This window comes from Anser cygnoides, chromosome 2 (genome assembly GCF_040182565.1).
Source record: "Anser cygnoides isolate HZ-2024a breed goose chromosome 2, Taihu_goose_T2T_genome, whole genome shotgun sequence".
Lineage (NCBI taxonomy): Eukaryota > Metazoa > Chordata > Aves > Anseriformes > Anatidae > Anser > Anser cygnoides.
Window position 1 is genome coordinate 48421428 of NC_089874.1, and position 15228 is coordinate 48436655.

A 15228-nucleotide genomic window follows, 5' to 3' on the forward strand; every position below is an offset into this window, starting at 1 on the left:
TGTTGATGATTTATTATTTTTACCCTTACGTTTTCATCTTAAACGAACCTAAATGACTTTAAAACGCCCGGGATTTATTCTGGGAGCTAATATGGAGCACTGGAGCCAGCCTGTGCGGCTTCTTCTATAGGGATGAACCGTTGCTTCACAATACGTATTTCCTCAAAACGATTTCGCGGGGTTTCCTCAAAACACCGCTATTTACGTTAACAACAGCTGCCCTCCCAGGGCACCGGCGGGCAGCCCTCCCTCAGGCCCGGCCTCCCCTCACGGCGGCCGCAGCCCCGGCGGCCGCGCGCGCACGGGCGGCGGGGCGGCCTCGCCGCCCATTGGCGGAGGCGCTGCCGGTCCCCGCGGCGTCACGGGGCTCGCCGGGGCCCCGCCGCTGCCGCCGGCTCGCGGCCCGGTGCCGGGAGCGGAGGGGGCATGGCGGGGGCCGCAGCGCGGCGAGCAGGTCGGGGCCGGCGGCGTCGGGCGGGCGTGAGCCGGGGGGGAGCCGCCGGCCGGGGGCGGTTGCGGCGTGCGGGAGGGGCGGGGGAGGCCCCGCCCGAGAACCGGTCTGGCGGGGCTGCGGTCGGAGGGGCGCGGGGCGGGCAGGCGGCCCCGCTCCCCTTCGCCCGTCCTCGGTGCTGCGCTCACGCCTCCCGTCTCCCCCCCCCCCCCCCCCCCGCCAGGTCCCGGCTGCCCGAGGGAGGCCGCGGTGGCGGCGGCGCCGCATCCCGGCGAGGCGCGTGGCTGAAAGCGACGGCGCCCCGGCGGCGGCCCGGCCCGCCTGCCCGCCCCCGCCATGGAGACGGACGGCCTGGAGTGGCTGCTGGTGCCCGTGCGGCAGCTGGTGGCGTGGGGCGCCGCGGGGGCCATGGTGTTCGGCGGCGTGGTGCCCTACATCCCGCAGTACAGGGACATCAGGCGGACGCAGAACGCCGAGGGCTTCTCCACCTACGTCTGCCTGGTGTTGCTGGTGGCAAACATCCTGCGGATACTCTTCTGGTGAGTGGGTTTTGCACGCACGGGCGTGGGTCTCCACGCTCTTAAGCCTTCGCGCTCGTATTCTGGCTTCCGAGCTCTGATTTAGAATATTCGAGGAAATAATACCATTTATGTACTTCTCTTCCCCTGTCTTCAACATCAAAAAACTGTTTTGCCCTTAGTGGCTGAATCTGCGCCGAGTGAAACGAACTGGGCACAGGAATGCTGCGTGTTGCCCTTGCCAGATCTGATCACTAGTCTTCTGGTGTTCCGAACACAACATTTTTTGACTCATTGGTAAATAAAAATGGTTTATTTTAAGTCAGACCTTTTCTCTTGCTCTTTTATCTTTCCCTTTCCCCCCCAGCTCTGTTCTTTGAGTGAAGGCCCCAGTCCTGCGCGCTTGTTTTAACATCTAGTAGGTATTAAAGTTGCTGGGACGCTTGCCAGATGTTCCTGCATTTTCCTGAGATGCCAGCTGGCTTCAGAGGAGGTTCACTTCCGGAGCTCCACAGATGAAAGCATCGTAATTTGATAAGCAGGAAAATGGTGGGCTGTTTTTCAAAGCACATTCTTCCTGTTTCCAACATACTTTTCAATATTTAAAGGCACGTTTTTTTTTCATAGTTTGATCTTGTGCTGTTGAACAAAGAATGTTTTATTAGGGCGTGCGTGATTTCCGTGAATAAATTTTATTAACTTACATTCCTTGTTACTTCTAATAATGTAGGTGCTGCAGCATTGGTAACATATTTGACAAACCAATGATGAGGAAGTCTGGGAAATGACTGCAACCAAGAACAGTTATTCTAAGAATATTTTGACTTAAAATAGTGCTTCGTAGTCTGCAAAGGACTGATAGATAACAAGCTACTTCCTTCTGTTGGTTTCCAGTTTCTTTTTAAAGCTTCGCTACTTTCTTAAGTATATGCAGCTTTCTGGATTCTTCTTCAGCAAAATCAGTATTACACTAGAGCAGGGAAAACAGTGGACCCTCTGAGACCATAGCTAGCAGTTGAACTGAGGAATCATCACTAGATCAGAGCTACTTGTTGCGTTGGAACTCTGTTTTCTTGGGGAGAAAGCATTTGCAAGAGAAGTGTATGGAATACATGTTGGAAAAAGCAAAAGGAGAGTAGAGGAGCTGACAGGAGGGGAGAAATTAAAGATTTTTTTTGTTTTGTTTTACTGAGGAAGCTGAAATATACAAATGATTTACAGCTGAATGGAGATGCTGGCAGTTCCTAGGTAACCCAAGAGAGTGCATCTGTTAAATGAGATATGGAGTACGGAAGAACTGAAAAATCTTATTTTGAGTTGATTTTAAGTGTATCTCATTAAGAGTTGTGCACAGGAATAAATACTGTGAGTAGTGAAAAATTTTTTTGATACTAACCTTTAAAGCTTTGTCAGCATTTGAAAAGAGAGAAAATGCAGTTACATTGGTTATGTGATTTATTTTTTTTATGATTATTTTTTATTTTTTTTATTTTTTGCTGCGTGTATTTAAGCTATATGATAGTATTACTCCTTGACGCATAGTAGTTCTGTGTGCGCTCTGGTCATCTCAGAGCTCGTCAGTGACACTGAATGGCTTCATACATATACGTAGACATATCTGGCATGGCTACAGCAGGAGCGTAAGGGATGCTGCTGGCTTGTGAAACAGCCACTTCCACAGGGTTATACTGTAGGCATGAGCCTGCAGAAACATTTCTATCTATGCTTATAATGAAGTGTTTCTTTCTATTTCTGTTTAGCTAAAAGACAGGAAAGAAGACTTGCATAACGATAACTCAGTGTTCACGGAGAGACAAAATTTAGTTTCTCTTCTTGTAAAGATTAGGCATCCCTACTAGTCCACAATAAACACCAGTAAGTCACAAATACAGTATTGAGGGTGGATATTGTCGTTGGCCATATGGTTGGTTAAAGTAAGATAGAGCGAGAGCCTCAGATTTATTGGAACATGTTTTAAATGCACCTACAGAGCAACTTGGCAAAACGATTTTTCTGTTAATTGCTTAACGTCATCTATAGCTGATGATATTATGTACCTTATCTGGGATGCAGCACTCTAGGTAATGTGACATAAGCGTCAGAATTATTTTAATCATATATGTCATTGGAGGGAATTAGAAGGTTTTGGTATATTTGATTTTAAATTTATTGAATAATTTGATCCATTCTTGTGCTTGAACAGAGCTGTTTATTTTGTTTTGCATATAATTTTCCCCAATCTGACTTTCAAAGTACCAGTTGATAAGACTAATCCTCTTTCTTTTTAGCAAATCAATCCAGACCTTAACACAGGTCTCTCTTTTGAAATCTTCAGTGACATTTGGCTGTTACTTGCAATTGTTTTTAGTTTCTCTTCATTACTTTGTTACCATGTATGTGCCAGATTCATCCTTCCTGACTTCCCCTCCACCCTGATCCAAAAATAAGTACTTAAAATGGTAGTCTTTAAAAACTCTCAGGTTCTAATTGTGTTGCTTTGCAGGCTCTAATTATTTCTTAGCATGGCTGTTTGTTTATTTTTTGACTTCAAAGACGTTTCTCTAATTTGCTGATTGTTTCTGTTGTTACTTTCAGATTTTCCTTAATTTCATATATTTTTCTTAAATACAAGGGTCACAGAGCTGAATGTCACATTTTTTCGATCCATACACAACAGGAACAGACAGTTCCTGCCTTTTATGCCATGTTTACTATGTGTTTTCATTCTTCTGTGTGCTGGTCTTTCTGTATCTGTGTCAGTCATAACAGATGTCCAGGCATCCAGTCCCACCTCTCCCCTCTGGCTCTACTCTGCCTGTTCACTTAAGCTCTGGGACAATTCCCTCATTTCCTATTTGTGAATGGGCAGATTCCACACGTTCCTAGAACTCTACTCCTCTCCCTCTGATGTTGTCATGGAGTTTGACCTCCTCTCCAAATAGAGTATTTATTTCCAGTTCTTGGCATATTTTTGTAGGTGGAGTGGTAGCACTGTGATGGTAGCTAATGAACAAAGCACTTCTGAGAGCAAAGATAATCCTGATTCCAGTTATCTCTTTTCAATTTCTTCTCCTCTGATTACACTGTTTCTAATGGTAAGCAATTTTTAAAGTCAGAGGACTTAGTAGGCTGCTTCTTCTCCTCATCTTCCTCCCACCTAAACCATTAGTTTTGTGGCTTGTTCAAAGAGAAGAGTGTACGTTTGCTGGTGATGACGGTAACACGTTATCTACTAAACCACTTTTCATGCTTCTCTGTTTCAGAGCATCTCAAAACTTCATCTTTAGAAAGAGAGTTCTGCTTTCACTTTGGTGTGTTTGGCCTTGTCTGTTCCAGTAGTGAGCTTTATGCCAGACCTTCATGGAAAAGCAGTGGGAGAGGACTGGCCTGCAAAAATGAAAACCACACACGGATAGCAGTGTGCATGAGTCCGTTTCACTTTGTTTATGCATACATGGCTTTCATTTAGGAAAAAGAAAGTAGAAGTTTGGGCTTGCAAACTTTTGGTCTAATGTCTTGGCAGCCTGTTAAGTCTTTGTCCCTTTTAAAGAGGATTAAAAAAAAAATCAAAAATAGACAGTCTGTGCCCACAGCATCACACAGTGGGGTCTCCATTTGCTAATGTGAAAAGTAGATTTTGTGCTGTGGCTAGACATTATAAAGTTAGTTTTGTTTTCATAATAATAATCTATTGTTACACAGTTATATAATGCTTCAAATCAGTGCTTACTTTGGGTCGCCAGGGTAGCTGCTTGTTGCAATTGATTGTCAGTATCAGCTGCTTCTTTGCTCTTGTCCTCTGCCTTTGTCAGTCAGTGCTGCTTCTCCTATCTGTCTTCTTCAGACCACGTAGATCATCATTTCTGACTCTCCACTCAGTTCAGCTTCGGGGCTGGTTGGCTTGGAGAAGGTCTGCGCTGTGGATAAAGATGAAGAGGCAGTACAAAACTCACTGCCTTCCTAGTTCTGCTACACATAAAAACCTATGACAAGCTCCAAAAAGTCTGCTGTCAATTTATTTTCCTCTATATTTTTGATAAAGCACTTCAGTTACCATTTTTGTTAGCTGATTCTTACTGTACTTGCTAGAGTTAGCTCTGATTTCTTGTTCTGGATCGGTTGGTAAAATATCCAAGGGATACGCACTTTTACTGGTGCTTGAGCTTGGGGTGGTCAATGATCTGGTGAAGTTGTCTTATTCTGTTCTGAAGTTGAGGGCTGGCTGCCAGCTTCAGAGCTCACTGTGGCACTTGAACACGGTGGTGACAAAGATGAACGTGCCTGCTTGGTTCGTCTGCCCTTCAGTTTGCCAGCTGACTAGCTTTGAATTCCTGTGATCGAGAACAGGAATAAGAAGGTGAAGAGTTGTGTAATCAGTTGGGAGTGGAGCATGCAGAAGAATTTGCGAGAGTTCTCTCTCCCTGCCTTCATTGCCCCCTTCTTGTGTTTGAAACAGAGCTTATAATGAAATAGATTACCGTTTCTTATATTATTAAAACCAGAATAAATAAATAGCTGGAGGAAAAAGAACTACAGATTCCCTAGAAGTCAGCAGTAGGCATTTTAGTTGTATCTTGGGAAAGTTCAGCCAAAAGCTTCCTGCTGTTTCCAAGAGCTTCCTGCTGTTTCCAGAGGGCTTTGGACTTTTTTCGGTTGTGCAGTCAATAAAATGCTTCATGTAGTAGTATAACATAACTTGTATATTTTTTTAAGGAAGATGATCTTCTTTCCGTGAGTTTTGAGATGCAATTCTGTTGGCCAGTGGCCTAAGCCTCATGCAGTAACGTCAGAGAAATCCAAACAACAGAAAGTAACACAAAACCTTCCAATTTTTGAGTTGTTATTGCAAAAGTGTTGCCTTAAGGCAAACTCTGGAAACAAGTTCTGACAGCAAGGGAAAAGGCGGAAACTACCGAATTTTTTACTTTTGAGCAAAGGTGTCCCCCCCTTCCCGTTCCACATCAGTTCATCTGAAACAAACTCGGTTCTGAAAGCTAGTGCCAGTAGAATTGAGAGCTCTCTGCTGGAGTCTGTAGAATCAGCTTCCTGTTACTAACAGGCTTACTGAGACACGTATGCAGCTGGAGGTGATCTGTAGGAAGGTGTTGGACTTGCTTTTGGATGGGGTAGGCTCCTACATGTTTATTTTGCTGCAGCACCTACAGTGCCACTTGTGGATCAGGTTCTGATGTCGGGTGTTGCTTTGACTTCAGATAGTAGGCCAGTGGGGTCTGCAGGATGTACTGTGGGAAGGGGAAACTTTTAAGACTTCTGTTACTAAAACGAATACTGGTAGCTTTATCCATACGGGGAGGGTGAGATGATGCTGTAAATGTAACTTTGAGAGATTGCTTTACCTGTGGTCTGCTAGTGGAGTCTTGCTCAGCTGCTGAGAGCAAAAGTGCTATGCAATTCCTCCTCCTCCTTTTAAATGCCAAGTACAAAATGCACTGCTGTTCTGTACAGAGAGTAAAGGTAAAGTAGGATTTTGTATGCCCAAGTGGGAAGCTTGTTTTGGGTGCTCTGTAATGTCCTGGAAGTTTACATGTCAAGGAGGAGCTCACATAAGGAAATCCTGTTTTTAAACAAGTTTCTTTCTTGAGCTTCTTGCTGATTACCTTCTGTGATTGTGTGGGCTGTCTTTTAAGATAGCTGTCATGCTGCTACCTTGGGCTATTTCCTGTGGCCCAGGTGGTGGCATGCAGTGTCCTGCACGCTTTCCATCTTGCTTAGAATCTTTTAACTTCCCAAAGAGTTGGAAAAGTTGATCCAGGGTGGTGAAGCCTGTGGTAGCTTTGGTTGCTTGGTGGTTTCTACTATCGTGGTGAGTAGAACTGCCTTTGTGAGCTACGGCAGTGCTGTGATGGCCCTGTGTAGGGGCACAGCACAAAGAGAAAGCCTTGCCCCAGGCTGGGCACTGCTGGGGATAGCAGCTGGAAGCTGGAATGGTGGCCGTGAGCATAGGAGGAAACAACGCGGTCGGGATGGTGGTGATCTGGCTGCACCAACAGCAGTCAATTTCTTTTTGAGAGATGTTTTAGGAAAAGAGATACTGTTTAATGTATTTTGGGCTTCTTTTTCACAGGACTTCATTAACAGGATTGTTGCAGTAGGATTGAGGCATACTGATGGAATTACGTAGTTTTCCCAATGACTAGTTAGTTTCTGCTGTGGCCTGAATGTCTCCTCCTCTTGTCTTCATCACCTGACCACGCATTAATTATTTTAAGGCTGTTGAAATACTAATGAAATGTAAGACCCTACCCTCTTCTTTATTTTGCACACATAACTAGTACTAGGTCTTCTTGTTGTTAACAGTATTTTTACAGTGAAAAACTTTGTCTCTACGTAATCCAACATTTGAAGTATGAGGTCTTTGAGTATTGCAAATGTCATGGTTGATTGCATCGTCACGTAACGCTGTAGTCGTAGGGTGAAAATGCAGAATAATGATGTCATCCCCAAGGCTTCAAAGGTGTTCTTTTCTATGAACCTCTTCTAGTATCCTAAGGCTCTCCATCTTTCTCTCTTAGTCTACTTCAGTGTTCCTCCCCTCCCAGCTTCTGCCTTGACAAAGGCAAGAATAACATCTGCTGGACAGAAAGGAAAGCATCCTGAGCAAACAGAACACGGGGACAGGTTGCTCTCCCAGCAGTGCTTGCATCTTGTAGTGCTCCTGGGTCAAGCTGGTTTGAGGAATCTTGCCTTGGCAGATCTTAATATCAGTGTGAAGTAGAGCAAGCAGCTTGGAGTGGTGTGTGTGTGTTTTTAATAAGAATCTTCACAGTTCTGGCTTACAGAACAGTTCTTGTGTGTTGAGGGTTTTGATGTGCTTTTTTAATTGTTAGAGATGATCTGCAGTAATACTTCCAGTCTCATTTACGTTAAGGCTGTAGTGATGGCAAATTGTTACAACGAGACAGCAGGTGGCCTTGCTTATGTGTGTTTGTAGTGGGTGGATGTTTGTACTCTAAGCCATGCATTTGTCACACAGCCATTACTGAATCACCGGTAGTCTCATCAGCAGGGAGAAAATAACCTTGCAGCAACCTGTGCTGGATTTACCATCAGAATAGTTTCTAGCTCATTGCACTGCTAGCTCGGCCCCTCTTAAATACCTTATGATTTTAAATGCAAGTGTATTTGTAATTGGAGAGGGTTTTTCTAAGCTTGGCGTAAAAAGTTTTAACTGTGTGTGAATTTTAACTAAGTTTTAGCCAGTTTTTCCTCATTCCCTGAATAGGAGACAAATACAGCAGCAGTAAATTCCAGTGGTTCAGGGGACCTTGGCCACAGTCAGCAACAGAGGCTGCATGAGCTTTGGTATCATGGGCATGGGACATAGTCTGGGCCAACTTTTGTTCCTTCTACCTTACATTTGTTCCCAGCGCAGTGAAAGCCAGAGCACTCTGTGCTTGCAGTTATACGTATCAGTTGTGTTCTTTACTTCCTTCCTCGTGAGGTCCTCCAAATGTGTTAAGATACTGGCTGCTGTGGCCCACCACAAATCCACTGATGGTAGAAGGAAGGGTCGGACTTCTATATACTAGTGAAGTATACGTCACTGTTACTCTTCCAGTGGCGTCTTTGACGATGGTGTGGAGGCTCAAGGCGTTGTAGTTTTCTGGCTGTGCCATTAGGCAGGGAATACTTAGTCATTTTCCTTGGTGTGGGCTGGTTGGCTGCTCCGTACAGGAAGATTTCCAAGGAAGCTGGTCTCCTGTCCCTTATCAGTTGGTTCATAACAAGAAAAAAAAAATCTCTGTTGGAATGGTTGTAGCGTAAATTCAGTATCATGTAAGAGAGTGTGATGATGAACCTAACTTTTTTTTTTACCAACAGAGCTCTGCCACTGAACTAGCCCAGGCATAAGAAATGATATTTTACCATAGAGCAGGCACCGTCCAGAGGCGGACATGGTTGCAGATGGCAGTGTAGCTGAGTTCTCTGGCAGCATGATGTGCTTGGAGAAAGGCGTTAGTAACTGCTGTCAGGGATCTTGGAAGGCCCGTGTAACATGGTGCAGGCTGAAGGAGCTGGGGAGTACAGCGATGTGTCTTCACCATTCTCAGCATCTCCGTCCTCAGAGCTGAGCAGAGAGAAGCAGCTCCGTGTGTTGTGTAGCCTTCCTGTTGTTAATCTAATACCCTTTGAGGGTTGCATGTGAAAAGCTTCCACCTTTTACCCCTAATCCATTTAAGGAGCATGCCTGGTGAGGATTGCCGAACGTCCATCAAACAATGCAGGAAGAGAAACTTGGAGTCATGAGCCTTCACTGAAGGGTCTTGTTTTCATGTGGCAGAACCTTATGCAAGCATAGAAGAGAAAGCCTTTCAGCGGAGACTGGCCACGATCCAAATTTTTCTTTTTGTGTTACGTTCAGGAAAGCTCAGTAGGCCCCACCACACATCATCTGTGAGCAAATGGAAATTGAATGTGCGGCTGGGGGGAAAGCGGAGAGGGCAAGAGAGGACAAAGTGTGAATGTTCAGTTCTAGTACCTTTTAGACTTCTTCCTTTCCCAAACCTTGGTCCAAATTAGATATAACCTGATGAGTGAGTTGGTGTTTTTTGCTGACCTGCTGCTCAGATATCTGGAGGCAAACAGAGCATGATGCTTATGTTTTTTTCCTTTTTCTATAGGAGGAAGTTATGTTAATCCTACTAAGCTAATAGCTGTGGGTATTTTTTTATAGGACAAATGTCCTCAACAATAAAAAATTGAGAGAGATAAGTTTTGCACGGATGTCCTTGTGAAATACGTCCTTGTGAAATCAATGGGCTATATACATGGAGAGAACATGTAGCTGATCTTAGTGCAGCGTAACTCTCCGGTCTCTGTGCTGTTTCAACTGCTGTTGAATCTGCTTGTCCTTTCAATATAATAGGTTTGCTGCTGGTTTGAGAAGCAAAAACTTAAGCTTCTAGTTTCACAATTACTAGGATCAGTCCACAGGGAGGATGTTTTATCCAACAACCTTGTTACTCCTGTAAGGGGATTGTGACTCTGAGCCTGCTATATGGGCATCTAGATTTAGCTAGTGACTTTTTCTTCCTGGCCTTTCACACCTGTTTCAGTAAGGGTAGTTTAGGGTTTCCTTTTTCAGGTGCTTAGGGTGAAAGAATGAAAGTAACTGAATGCAACATTTGTGATCTTTGAGATGTTTTATATATTTTCCTTTCCTTTTTGTTTTTTGTTTTTGTTTTTTAGGTTTGGAAGGCGTTTTGAATCCCCTCTTTTGTGGCAAAGCATTATCATGATCATTACTATGTTACTGATGCTGAAACTGTGCACTGAAGTTCGTGTGTCCAACGACCTAAACATAAAACGCCGCTCTTTTGCAGGTTAGTGACAGGAACTAGTTGTTGCAGAATGAACCTTTTTGAAAGTGTATTGCACTTGTTTTGGACAAAAGTTCTGCCTGAATTGCAACCCAGTCTCCTTTCGTGATGAATCAGTGTAGTGCTACTTGAACTTTTTTTTTTTTTTTTGAAACCACTTCCTTCCAGATGAATGTTTAACGTTTTAGCTTTATTTTAAACGGGTCTTGGTTCAGTCTGGAAGTAGGAGTTCTTAATGTTTCACGTCATGCCCTAGGATACAGAGCTGGCTGTCATGCAGTTATGCTAGCCTGGATATTTTTTAAGATCTTGTCCTGCATAAGAAATTTTCTTCTAGTATATTCTCTACTGTGTTCTTAGGTGGGAGTTAGATCCTGATCATATACTATTATCTGAGATCTTATTTTGCAGTTGCCAACACTTGCTTTTGCACAGAGTTTATTTTCTGCTTAATAAATTATTGGCTATCAAAACAGGAGGTGTTGTCATGTCTTAGATGCAGAACTGTCTTTTTGTATACCTTTTCCTTTTTTTAATGTGGGAGTTACAGGAACTTTCACGTATATTTTTATATAGTTGTTTATTTAATTTTTAGGCATTGATACTTCCAGCTGGGACCAGAGTATTATCCTTTATGTAATCAAATATTCTTGCTCTGCAGAATGTCTTTGTTTTTCTCCCCTCCCCCGGATAATGACACGAAAGGGATAGTTTTTGTTTTTTATCTAGAGTGACTTTGACTTACAAAATTTTATTTCACAGCTTATTACCAACAAGATCAGAATTAATACTACCAGCTTTTTGGCAGTTGTTTTACCAGTATGGATGCATGATTTATTCTCTCCATCTGTTCTCTTCCTTCACTCCCTAAAAATCGAGGGTTTGATTTAGTTCCAGATATTCATGGCCTTCATTGGAAGGCAGTGGATACTGCCTGTGCAGTAGGGTAATATATCTCATAGCTGAGGAAACTACTTCCATCCCTGCTCACTGTGGAGTGTAGTGTGAAACTGTTCAGTTAAGTAAATTCATGTGGAAGGGGGGCTGCACTGCAGCTCCTGAACAAAAGCCAACGTGTCCTCTAGTATTGTTAGTCTGGCAGGATGAATGTTTTAAAAACTTAGTTTCATCCATATTTAGCAGCAATTAAATCCGGGGAGTATTTAGGAGGGATATGTATGCTTTCTGCCTCTCAATGCTTGCATTTCATGAACTGGCAGAAAGGTTTCTCTGTTTGCACTTTATGAGGTGAAATTATCCTTGTGCATGTTTATGCATGCTCTTGCAGGCTCCCTCAGTAACCTTTGGACAAAAAGGGAGGCTATTCAGTTTAGTATATAGCCTTCTTTAAACATCTCTTCCTGAAAGACATACATTTTTTTATACCAGGTAATGGAAACTCCTCAAGGTTGTGCTGTGTCATTTGATCCTTTTTCCTGAAACTCAGCTTGTTACGTGTTTTACTAGCTAGAGAGATTGATTTTTACTTGTGGACCTTAATCATTTCTTTTTGTTGGAATACTTGCATCCTCCCACGAACTTTGAGACCAGTTAAAATCCTTTTCTTATGTGTGATAATTTTTCATCACTTACTTAAAAATCAATCTCAAATGTCATCAGGCCGGACAAAACAGACACACTAAGGACATTGACACTCTGCGAGCTGTAATGGGATGTCTCAGAATAAACATTTAATTGCATACTAAACTCCTTTCAAGTGAGGCAGAAGAGGGTTTGTATTTCAAGCATGTCGAGTGAGATCTGCATTTCTAATCCTACTTCTAATCTTATCTTAAGTTTTATGGTGATTCAGACAAGCTGATAAATCTGTGTACTTACTTTCTTTCCTCATAGTTTACCAGGTTAGTGGGAAGCTAGGTTTGAAGTCAGTGTTTTTCGTGAACATTTCAGAATCCTGAGTGGAAGGTGCAAGATTTCTGTATGATAGTGTAATTTATAATCCCTCATATGGCTGGTCTTCAATTTTAATCTTTTTCTTCTTTAATTTCTATCCTCCCTCTGAATGTTTCTACAAAATAATCCAAAATATTTAGAAAGTGAAGTTGTTCTTACTGCTTTCTTGTATTACTAGCAAATGCTGTGTTTCCTCCCTAGTCACATTAGTATATTTTTATCAGTGTATCTTGAACTATGTGGGAGTTACCTTTTCCTTTTCCTTTTTTTTTTGTTTTCATTATTCTCACGGTAAGGTCACTTAATAATAGTCCTGCAAAGAGAAAGCAAGTTGAAAGTGGCAGAGCGCGTCTTGTGCTGCTGCTGTCTTCTCTGTCTTTTTGTTCTGGATATGTAAATTTAGCCTTAAACTGCACGTACTGATTGGAAAGAGAATAAGCCCTCTTTATATGTCCAATTGTTGTATTACTTTTTTACACTTGACTGTATAGCCTGTTTTTAACTGTTCTGGATTGAAAGAAAATAAAAAAAAAAGCATCAAGAGAACAACCAAAACTTTATTTTAAACCCTGTAATGATAGGGCAGTTTTCTCTTCTGCCTGTGACTACTACCTATGAAAGGTAGTGTTTATGTGAAGAAGTCCTCAGATGAAGTCAACAGGCATGAATAATAGCTTACCGTCTTTTATCCTTTATTCAACACCATTTTAATTCAAACTTGAGTGTTTTACATGTAGATTTCCAGGCACCAATGTTGTGGTAACAGTTTCCCTTATTCATTGCTGGTGTTTAAATTGGTGTCTGTCCAGCTGTATTTATGCTGTCTTGTTGACTCAGTACGGAAAGGCTCAAGGTTCAGTGCTGGTTTATTTTGTTAAAGTTGGTTTTGTTCAAAATGCTGTATTATTTCTGGGTCATAATGATGCTACCATGCTAGAGAGCTACATACTGAAAAACAAAATCCACGTGCCTAACTCATGTCTCAACTCCAGAATCAAGGCCTTTTCAGGAGGCTGAAGCAAGTTGCTCACAAATACAGACTGCTAAAAGCATCTAGTCACTCTTGGAAATGTTGACAGGCCAGGACAGAGACTTTATATGCTTGGAGTGACACTCTACTAAGGGTCTTCCTTTTCTTCCCCAATATAAACCTTTACCCTCTTCTCGACAAAGATTCAGTTGCAGTTATGCCTAAGGCACTGTGCCAGATGTCAAGCACCCTGAGTATATGAACTCTGCTGAAAACCAGTGGGCAACTTTTGTTAAAAACAGGTTCTTAGACATCTCTTTTTCTTACAGGATAGTGAAGGCTCCTTAAGTAGAACTTGTGGTTGTCTGGTCTTATGCAAAGATGATTTTGTCTGGTCATTTGTCCAGTTTTATCTTCCTTCAGGCTGCTTATTTTCTTAACCTGCTTTATAACTTGTATCTTATTATAGCATCTTGATCTCTTGAGGAGCTCTGATTGTGTCACTGGAAAGCACTCTTGCACAATACATGGTTTTCAACTGGCAGGAAAAGGAGAATTAAAAATTTTAGTATGCAGAATGATTGCAGATGGGGTCTACTTTGTCCTTGTTGATATGAGTAGCTTGAGCTGAGGCTTTTTGAAACCATTTTAGAGCAGCATTTTTCCAGGAGGTAATGCAACTGTACTGTATTAACTGATTATATACGTGTGTATATATTCAATGTTTTTGGGCTAACAACTTGTTTTCTCTGATTGTGAGAAATATATGAAGTGAGAGTTAAGCTTTTTGTTCCACTGTTTTTAAGTCTTAATTTTCTCCCCCTGAGCAAATTGCTGTTGGGGATGTTCACTGAGACCGTTCTGGGCCTTCCTGCTGCTCGACCCTATCTTAGTATCACTGGGTGGGAGCATTAGAGAAAGCATGGAGACTAAAATTTCTGTCACATTTTGTTTTGTCTTTTATTTTTTATAAGCAAAATATACTAACTGACTAAACTTGAACTAAAAGACCCACTGTTTCATTTAATCATACAAGTCTATTTTGTCTTTCCTTCCTTTTTTTCCCCCCTCAACTTTTTTTTTTATGTAGCTGCAGATAGTAAGGATGAAGAAATTAAAGCACCTCCCAAGAGATCCTATCTGGGTATGTACTGTCCAAACTCACTCTGCATGAAGTTGCCTTTTCAACTACCTATTTCATGCTTTGCCATTTTTTGTAACCATTTTTAAAAACACTTGCATGATCACTTCTATATTAAATGTTTGCATTACGTTTTTGTGACATACTAAAGCCTGGTGCATGGTTTCGTTTTAATTTTCCCTTCCTCACTCTTAACCTACATAGCGGAAAACATGCTTACAGTTCTGCTTCAGAAATCAGTTTTGAAGGCAGTTGAATTCACTCCATTGTGTGTTTCAATAATACCTTTCTCTTTTTCCTTCCCTAAGGTAGAAAAGCAAAATACTGTGTGATACAGGGATCCATATCTTCATAGTCATATTCCTCCTCTTCTAGCCCTGCCTCTGGAGGAAACAATGGAAAATACAAGAGTATCTTTCAGCATTGTTCAGAATGCTAGATGAGAAATTTCCCACATCTGATGTTCAGCAAAATGCCTGCATCTTTGCGACTTATTTTTTTTTTCCTTGACTTGTTCCTCTCTTATAGAGTAGCCTCAAGATTGTTTCTTGGTAATTAGTAACACTCTAAACTGAGAGCTTCCAATTGTTTTCAGTTTCAGAATTGGAATCTACGTTCTTTTAATTTGCCTAAGAGGAAATATTAGGTGCAAGCTAGCCTTGTAGTGTTTTCAGCTCTCAGTAGCTAGGGAGACAGTTTTTGTCAAGCCATGGTGGTCTTTATTTATTTTTTTAAAACTAGTTGGGGGTATCATGTTAAGGTAGTTGGACCAGCCACAGACACAAAAGCTGCCCAAAGTCAACTTTTATATTGGTTTAAAATGAATTGATGTAGAATCTCGCACTGATACTAGTTATTCTCTGTTGCAATTCTCAAGCTAATAAGGGATCAAT

The 15228-nt window shown here is 42.1% G+C and overlaps 1 protein-coding gene across 2 annotated transcripts in view; it reads left to right on the forward strand.

Moving 5' to 3' along the window:
• The first annotated feature begins 300 nt into the window (after positions 1 to 300).
• SLC66A2 (solute carrier family 66 member 2) overlaps positions 301 to 15228 on the forward strand; it is a 54465-nt gene continuing 39537 nt past the window's right edge. The window contains exons 1-4 of one of the 2 annotated variants that reach the window (XM_066992036.1): positions 301 to 454; positions 675 to 990; positions 10180 to 10313; positions 14285 to 14338. In XM_066992036.1, coding sequence (XP_066848137.1) covers positions 788 to 990; positions 10180 to 10313; positions 14285 to 14338 — 391 coding nt within the window. In that variant the 5' untranslated portion in view covers positions 301 to 454; positions 675 to 787. The remainder of the gene's footprint in view (positions 455 to 674; positions 991 to 10179; positions 10314 to 14284; positions 14339 to 15228) is intronic. The other variant, XM_066992037.1, reaches the window with a different exon arrangement.